Source organism: Ornithodoros turicata, chromosome 7, assembly GCF_037126465.1.
Source record: "Ornithodoros turicata isolate Travis chromosome 7, ASM3712646v1, whole genome shotgun sequence".
In the NCBI taxonomy this organism is placed as follows: Eukaryota; Metazoa; Arthropoda; class Arachnida; order Ixodida; family Argasidae; genus Ornithodoros; species Ornithodoros turicata.
In genome coordinates this window covers 52,009,009-52,018,537 of record NC_088207.1, presented here as the reverse complement: position 1 = coordinate 52,018,537, position 9,529 = coordinate 52,009,009, and the positions used below count along the sequence as shown (strand labels likewise).

The following is a 9,529-nucleotide window of genomic DNA, read 5'->3' as shown; positions in this document are numbered from 1 at the left end:
GTAATGGCACAGGTTATAGTGGCCAGTAGTCTCTAATAATAATAGTTTTATTCTAATGACACCATCTGGCACGTGGACAAGTATTGAGTTCCGCTTTCCAATCTCCAGTAATTTCCAGTAAGAACCAGCCCGCCGAACTATCCAGAAACTACCGGTATGCGTCTCCCGAAATATGTGGCCCTCCACAACCCAACGCTCTGAATTTTACGCCGAATAAAATCCTCACCGGCCACTACAACGCTCACGCAACAACAATGCCGCATCGGTCACATCGTGCAAAATCATTCCTTGCCACACAACTGACCGATCCCCTCCCCCGTCCACCCACCCATCCAAAGCGGATCGAACGAAAGCGCTGACTGCGCCCCCTGCCCCTTCCTCTTCCTCCTTTCCCTCAGCAACGCGCGAGGGTGCGTCATGGCGTCGTCGTCGTCTCCCATCTCCGACGCTGATGTACTACTAACGCCATGGGATACGCTCTCCTCAGCGTCATCCTCGTTTCACCTGACGGAGGTCGCTTAGCGATGCGCCGTTCGTCACGCTGGTCGTGATTGCAGCGTGCGAGAGATGCCCGGCATTGTGGTCTTCAAGCGGCGCTGGTCCGTCGGTTCCGATGATTTCGTCGTGCCCGGGATTTTTCTTCTCATTCTGCACACCATATGGTGAGAGGGACTCCTATGCGTGATAGTGCTTTCGTTTGGTTCTCATTTGTGGGTGCCAATTACCGCATAGTTTTGTAAATGACCGCTGGATATACTCCACAGGTGCGCGGTGGATGCGATGTGTCTCCGTGGATGCATGCTCATCGGATAGTTTTACGTGCGATTTATGGCTTACTAAGTGCTCTGTGTATGCTTTATAGATCCTACACATATGATAGTAGCTACGTACAGATGCCTTATGAATATGGTACATCCTGTAGGATGGCTGGCCTTTATTATACTCCTTGAAATACTCCGTATTCCTCAAGACATGACGGATATCAAGCGGAGCACTTATAAATATACACAGGGGGTGCTCTAATGTGGTTTTCGTAAATGTGGCGTCCTACTGATGCATTATGAATACAGAGCCTCAATTGCTGCTCCTCATACTGCTCTAGTTAATTATGTACCGCTTTATTACGTTAATGCACTTTCTTTTTATGTGCTGTTACGTAATGGGCCCTAAGGGTACATATGTGCATGGTTGCAGAATGTAGACTACCTACCGCTCTGGGGAACATACGTGCACATGCAATGTACTTCATGGTCTACGAGGTACCACGTGCACACTGGAAATACTTTCAGAAGTATTTGATGCTTCTTATCGATATCTTATGATATGATACGAATATCTTATGCGGGCTGCTACGTATTAGGTAGTGGGGGACGAAACATATGACGAAATGATATATATGACCCAGCAAAGCTTCCTCTGAAGTATGTGTTTAGCACAGAGAAAAGTCTCACGTTGACGGGGACAGCTTTGTCTTTCTACCTTTACTGGATTGCGGCGATTCGCTTTTGTATATGCGTTTATCTATGCGCTGCCTTTAATGTGAACAAATATTGAACCAGCTGTCGAGGCCACAATACCTAATCTGTGCTTCGTCGTCGCGATGTATTTAAGCACCCAGACGGATCGGATGAACAGCTGGCTTACACAGAACCAAGAAGTTAAAGCTCTGAAGGCACTCCGCGCCTTCCTACAAGATAGCGGCCTCTTTTAACACCTTCGTTGCGTCTCTGAGACAGAATCTAAACCATAGCCTGTATAGTGGCAGCCGCCCTGCTCCAAGGCGGTTTTCTTTCCCTTTTTTCCAGATAATACTTACTTACCAGCTGTCGAACCCTCGGTACAGCGCAAAGAATGTTGAATATGCGAGCGATTTTCCGGATAGTCTGCGTTGGCTCTTGAATGCATTGCGCGTAACCAGTTTGAGTGATCGGTTAGTGGAGCTGCCCTGGAACATCTGCTTACAACTGAGCGTGAAAATCCCACCTTAATGCACAGTATATGAATAGAGATAATCCCTGCTTAATGGCAATATTTCTTTTTGGCGGGTTACGACGAGAACGCACAGTTATTTACGCGTGTTGATAACGAGAAATTAGTTTCAGCAAAACATCCTCCGTGCTCTGTTAGGGACCGCCCGTCATTGACATATAATTCTGACGCATAGGACCGGCCACATACCGTATAGTATTGATCTATAACAAAGCGAAGAGGCAGCCAGAAAACAAATTTGTCACCTTGTAATTCAATGTTGTTTCTATCTACCTTTTATTCGAAGTGAGTTTTTATTTTTTATTTTGTGTAGAGAAGCGCGTATTGACAAAGTGATGTTACTTTTTCAAAGTGAGTGGCTCTCACCTTGTTTTCATTTGTCACGAGTAAAGGAACAGAAAAGCTGGTACTGCTATAAAAGTGACAATATGAGAGCGTGACATATATTTCATGCATGTTCAGCAGTACCTATATACGCCACCATTGTTCGGGTGAATACGTGGTTTATAGCACTCAGAAACGTACAAGCGAAACATACCTTTCATTTTATACGCTTCCATATTTGTGATTAGGTTCAGCAATTCGCTTACCGAATACCCTTAATTCTTTTCTTATCATGTGTGAGAGCAGAAAAATATAGTATTTTAGAAAGCCGCACTCGTTTTGGAAAATACAGCTAAGCTATCGAAAGCATTCGAGATTTCGGAAGTATAAAAACTCTGAAAATTCATTGCCAGCGTGGTTGTAACAATGTAACAACCTAACCTAGACGACTTTGTTTTAGCCATGTCCGTATACTACCCACGAAATATGGAGTCAAAATGTATTACAGGTGTTACTGAGTCACACTATCCATGTGCTTCCTTGTGGACTATTATATAGACTATTATATAGAGGTTCATTTGTTGACCGAAAGGTCAGATAAAAATACCGTATTGATAAGCACGTCCTTCAGAGACGCTGTTTTTCCACTATTGACCCGTAGCACAGATGTTTCATTGTACTCGTTTGTAGGATTGTTGTACACTGAAAGCTCGCCACTATATGTGATGATCCATCACGCTCGGAGTGAATGACCCTCCGCGTACCCTGTGTTAATAAAGAGGAAGAAAATTTGGAATTCGCGCTGAAGCTGGGCAAGCCTCATAGCAAACGCAACACGAAAAAGCTTTCATTTCTTCTGATATCAAATCGTAAACGAAAGAATGACTACTGACGGCGATTTCTCTTTCACTATATTAGAGCTCCCCTTCCACATGGTTGTTTTTTGTGTGCTATATGTGACTATGCGTGACATATGACATTAGAACAGAGGCTTCTCTGATTTCTGTTTTGCTTCGTTTTAGATTCAATACAATTGCACGTACGCCTTCAAACACCTACATCTCAACAGGGACCTGTAGCACTTTTACATGAACGCACAAGCAGCACAATGTACTAAAAGTCGAGTGCAATAGGGGTGGACGGGTAGGTGGAAGACCTTGAACACACTCTTGAAACTAAGGAACAGTGATAAGACACATACCGTCCACCCCTATTGCACTCGACTTTCAGTACATTGTGCTGCTTGGGAGTATTCGTCTCTTCCACATTACAGATAAGAGATAAACATGTGTGTGAGCGATGCAGCTTGTACGAGATAGCTTGTAATATAACCCGTTTGAATACAATTGTCAACACCTTAGCTACACCAACGGATTGAAAGTAGCACTATACGTACACTCTAAATCTTTTCACACCTTTAAAGGTGTAATAGCGTGCATGGCGCACGCCTTTTTAGGTGTAATTTTGGTAACATCATAATGGAGCACAGTTTCGCACAAATTTTCTTTACTCGAGTGTTGTCTGTCCTCCAAAAATTCAGTCTTGCAACATCTCAACATTGTTCAACAGTATTGTAGACACTTGCGCGTGCTCGATTATCGATAGCGATGCATATATGCATTAGCTCGTACATACGATATCCAATACACCATGAAAGCAAGATTTGCACTGACACTTGATCTTTAGTAATGCTTTCCGAATTTTGTTAAATATCATCCTGGAGATGCAATGTTACGCAACCAGATTGAATGTGCATAGCGCACACCTTTAAAGGTGTGAAAAAGTTTACAGTGTACATACGTTCCATCGTTATTTAATTTATGCTATAGCTTGCTGATCTCTTTTGGCTCATCTCATATGTTTTTGTGGAACAATAGGTATAAGAGCCCATTGGACCTTTAAAAGCGATAAAACCCCAGTGCAGGGGACACAAAGCGACAACACAGACGAAGCACTGACGAAGCAGTGCTTCGTCTGTGTTGTCGCTTTGTGTCCCCTGCACTGGGGTTTTATCGCTTTTAAATGTACCACCAAACAGCCCGGTTTTTATCGCTTTTTAACCCATTGGACCTACCCATCAAACCTTCAAACACTTCACACAATATTGGCCATATGTGGCTACCGGTGCGCGTCCCTATGCAAACAACGTCCACAATTCATTCGGCTGAAGTGCAACGCACATATCGCTCAACTTTATCATGTCTGATAGAAGTAGGCCGTGCTCGACGTTCTCTTCCCTTTTTTTTTTTTTTTTTTTCGCTCAGCGCAAAAGGAAGATGAAATTCCCTTCATTATCGCGTCAGACGTTCCTTATCGTGTGCAGGCTAAAAACAGACCCTTGCAAGACAGGTTTATCTTCAAAGGACGCTGCTCCACGCTGCAGCCAGATAGAGACACTGTATTGATACTTCAATTTCATAAGTTTGTCTGGTAGATGGATGTAAGTGCGCACAAGCAAAACTTCTACCGCCAGCCCAGTGATGGGAATTTTGTGACTTTATCTTACATTAACTTTTCGTGATGGTGGTATCTATGGCTACAGCATTATGCTTTTATCGTCCGTAGAATGATGGTTGGATATAGATTTCGAAAACCTATAAGCGTACCGCGCTTGAGGTGTTTTCCTACAGATGGTGTCACACAACTTCGTCGTATAACACGCTCAAGACTCATATATCACACTTTTAAAAGGGGTGTGTGAGTCTCTCTGTCCACACTCTTAAAAATGAACTTCACCGCATAGCACGCCAAGCCACCGCATAGCCAAAATGCCACAAAAAGGCGTACGCCTCCTCTCTCTTCGAATCAAAATCTGTAACCCTACCATTCGTGGCAATGATTGGCGCACAGTGTGCTATGCGGTGAAGTTCTGTTTTTAGGGTGCACTATATTCTTGCATGGATTGCTATCTCTTGCTTCTTAGATTTTTATCACAATATGACAGGGAAAGGGGGCGGGGCAGTTATTTACATTCACTAGTTTATTGTTATTTACAGTTATTTGGCGGCACCTAAGGCTTTATTTTTATACGCAAATATAAGGTGTGTACAAATCAACCGGAATGCGATTAGTTCTAAGTTCGTCTGCTTTGGTCGTCTGCTTCTCAGTTCGTCTGCTTTGGTCGTATGTACCTGTCGTCTGCTTCATTTTTCTGAACCGCGTTTTCTGAACAGTCGTCTGAACCGCGGACGTCTCGGACGGGCATGACATATGCCACAGCACGGTGTAGGCTGAACAGGTCTTAATTGTTCGCCGTACGAGCGAAGTCGACCCTGAAACGTCACTTCGAGGGATGGCGTAGTGTAAGTCTCGAAGTAATCCTCTTTGAGAATGCAACCTATTTTCCTCTTCCGGTTTACGGTCAGACGCAACATCCGTTCACAACATTGTGCTTCATGTGGCAGGATATGAAAGGTGACACGTTTCCTGGCAGCATCTACTAGATGTAAGATAAGAATGTTTCAGTTCCCGTTCCCTTCTGGGAATGTCGTTCACCGACATGGTGATTCCTCGTCTGCCTTATTATAATGATTCGCTGTGTTGTAAAAACGTTACATTTGGTTCAACGTGGGTGCTGGGATGTTGTCCCTATAAATATGTCCGCCGGGCTGTACGAGGTATACATCTACGAGATGGATGTGGGTGAAGCATTGTTAACGCAGATACTCTGTCAAAGAAAAGGGCAAGAATACTTTGCAAGACAGCGTATTCGATGAAAAAACTGACATAAAACATGGTTTATTTGAATTTGCCTCGTGTACGTTGGCTATTTACCGTTTATTGAGATCGCCTATACGGACACTCTAGTGCATATTTTGGTGCTTACGTAGAGAGTCTTCGATGTTCTTAAAGCGTAGGTTGGTATTTTACACCCTTTTAGCATCACTGGTCCCAGATCCTTGTCCCTAATTGTAAAGAGCGAGTGTGTCCAGGGTCAGGCCGACGTTGCGAACTGCCGAGGTTCACCGTGTCCCACGTATATTGTCCGCGTAAATACTGAAACCTAGCAAAGAGAGGTTTCTGTGCAATCGACTTTGACCCCATGCGGGTACACCCCTCTTTCTTCACCTGGAAAACACGAAACGAAGAAAAGAAAACTAAATAACGCGGACGCAAAACGCAAAACCATCTGCGCGCGTTTGTGGAATCCGTCACTGGTTCAACGTAGAACACGTTGCTCTTCTCACTTTATTCCTAGTCGTCAATAAACCATGCGTATACACGCAATGTAGATATCTCTGGCGATTCCTGGAAATACATTCCATATATAGTACGAACCAGAGGTCTTCCCAAAATATCTTCTCCGCAGGACACGTGGATTTCGTAATGAGGAACCCGACGACGGACCTTGAACTGGACGCGCGTGCAAGCCGGGATAATAATGATAATAGAAGGGCATCTTCTACGAGCCGGAAAAACCTCAACATCACATCATCGTTTCATGGGAAAGAGCAGGAACAAAAGATGGACAAACAAAAGAAAATGATATAATAGACTAAAGAAAAACGCATCAGAAGAGAAACAGAACGAGATTACGGAATAGCTGAATGGTCCAGCGCAAAGACCATACGAAATAATCATAAAAAGCCAAGAACAAAGCGTGACATCCTCAAAGACTTTTCCTCTCACTGAAAGGGAAGAAGAGGACGTGCACCAAAATTACATTCTAGTCGAGTCCATTATGATAATGTCGCATTCTCGTGTTGCTTCTGTCCCTGTTGCGACCCCCACTTTCTTAGAAATGCATGTCGATGAGAAAAGAAGGGTGGGTGCGCGATGTGCCGTTGGGATTCCTTCTGCTCCTCTGGTTTCGTCACTAATGCAAGGTAATGGTAAGAGCGCAGAACAGTAGCTAAAAACGGAAGTTCGACCGGATAAAACATGTGCTGAACAGGGCATTCAAAGGAAGCCCGCCCTCTGCTAAATCGCATTAGCGAAGGGAGGAGAACTAATCGTACATGTTACAGTAAAGGCGAAAACATAGTTGGGACGTGAAAGAAACATGAATAAGAAAGAACGTGTGATACCGTTCCAAATGCGGAAAAAGAAAAATTGGCTGCATCTCCGGCATTGTGCGAAACATGTTTAAATGGATAGTTCGCTCCCTATAGCGAAACTGGAAAAACGTGCTGTACGTGTCCAATAGACAATGAACAACTCCCCGTCAACCGTTTTCGTTCGAAATCGATGTATTTTCCGAGTTTTCAGTATTTACCTGTGGGCACCGGCAGCGTGGCCGGGTGCCGGGGGAGGAGCATATTACGGGAGCTGCGATCGGCTCGCGTGACGTCTCGTGACGTTGCTTCCAGGGAAGCGGGAACGCCCTCGTGTCGTCATATTGTTGCCAGAGTGACGTCGAGCGTGCGTTATTCTCCGCGGGAGAGCCTACTTGCGTGGATTTCGTTGCTTTCAGATGCCTACAATAAGTCATGCCACTCGAGCAGCCGGAAACTAATGCACGGACCTGATGAAATTCGAAATGCTGGTGGTGGTGGTGGTAGGGCTTGCCGTTGTCGGCCTCACGTATGTGGGCAACGTCACGACTCACGCCCTGGGGGAATGTGCGTCCTGGGCCGACTTCTAAGGGAACTGTGCCGACATATGTCTGAAAGCGTCTGAGGAAAACCCAGGAAAAACCGCAGACAGCACAGCCGGCACCGGGATTCGAACCCGGGTACCTCCCAGTCTCGACGTGAAAATGCACTACCGTCTATAACCTGAAATCAACGAATCCATGCTGGGAGAGCGAACTGGCACCATTATAGGGCCGTCGCGTGGTCACGGGTCACGTGGTTAGGGTCTATATAGCGACATTTGCTACAAACATGTGCAAACCGTTTTACTCGTCAAGACTGACTATGTCAGTCATAATTCATTTTAGAAATTGTGTAGCGCTCCTTTTCTCCAAAAGGTGTCTCTTCTTTCGCGATGCAAAAACACATACTGCGATATACGCATACAAGTAGATGAGGTAAGCTGTGTGGGATAGCACGTCTTGGTGCGCACAATTCATTTCAAACACGGAGGCATGTTGACGTACAGGTGTTCCTTTAACCAAAACGTGTGACAGTCGTAAAGAGAGCTATACATATGCAGCTTGCGGAAAGTCGTAAACTATGCACGTGCGCCCTTTACAGGTTTCCTCGGCATGTGGCCTAGGCGTGTCTTATGCGGACGACCTCGGAGTCGTAAAAAGGAAGTAAAACTTAGGTCTTGATAAGGTGACGTCCTGGAGTACGTTACTACAAAAATATTTCGCGAAAGGTTCAGCAAGTGGTGCCCACTACTTCCGTCTTGAAGAGTTCCAACGCTGTTCCCGTGTTCAGTCTCGTGTTCAACATAAGAACGACACGAAATGTAGTCCGCCAACCCTAGCAGAGTTACTCCGCCGGAGATGTTATATACTGCGGCTCTACTTGTCGTGACGTGTAGTGCCTGTTGCAGCCAATAGGAACAGGCGTAGGGCGGCACTTAAGCGTGCTTTCTGATGTTGAACAAGACTATGGTTGTCTCTGTTTTATAGTTTCTCACCTCCTCCCAATTTCCCGTTGCTTCTCTTATCGTACCTTAAATAGACCCCTAATTATTATGACGCAATAAACTTGTTATTGTAACGAAGCATTTAACGTTATCAGTAAGGTGAAGTATACAGCGTACGCATATTTTATCTTGAACACGTAACGAGAGCAATATTTATCTTCTCGTTAAGACGATCCTTATACGTTTGATGTTGTTTTATGAGCTGTAATAACTGCGTATATGACCCAAGATCTTGCATCTAACAGCAAATAGTTCAGTCAACATTGTGTATATTACAATACGCCCATGTAACTGAACTCTGTCGTATTTTCTTTATAACTTATTGTCATTCCCTTTCTGTTATAAACTTTCTCTTTTACTTTAGAAAGTCATTTTAATAAAACTGCAACACTGAAGTTACTACCAAAGTGTTCCATTACTGAAGTTAATACCAAAGTGTTCAGAATCCTTTCGATGTTCGCTTGTATAATACTTTCCAAAGCGCCTTTGTTAGAGCTCAGGTAGCCGGCTTGTGTATGCATAAGCTTTCGCTTTTTTTGAAAGAGAGCTGTCGTTTTATACTTGTATTGTTCAGCCAGCCGCAAAGCAGGAAGCACTTTCCGGCGAGCACTCTAACGTGACCTCGTTTTTTTGATGGCAGACATTGTCTTTTTGCTGCTCTCGCAGTCAGTTATAT

At 44.4% G+C, this 9,529-nt stretch overlaps 1 protein-coding gene across 2 annotated transcripts in view; it reads left to right on the top strand.

Annotated features, from left to right (window-relative positions):
* Window positions 1-377: 377 nt before the first annotated feature.
* The window catches only part of LOC135401504 (diacylglycerol lipase-alpha-like), a 30,075-nt gene continuing 20,923 nt past the window's right edge, over window positions 378-9,529 (top strand). For both annotated transcript variants that reach the window (XM_064633947.1, XM_064633946.1), the window contains exon 1: window positions 378-662. In XM_064633947.1, the coding sequence (XP_064490017.1) occupies window positions 568-662 (95 nt within the window). In that variant the 5' untranslated portion in view covers window positions 378-567. The remainder of the gene's footprint in view (window positions 663-9,529) is intronic.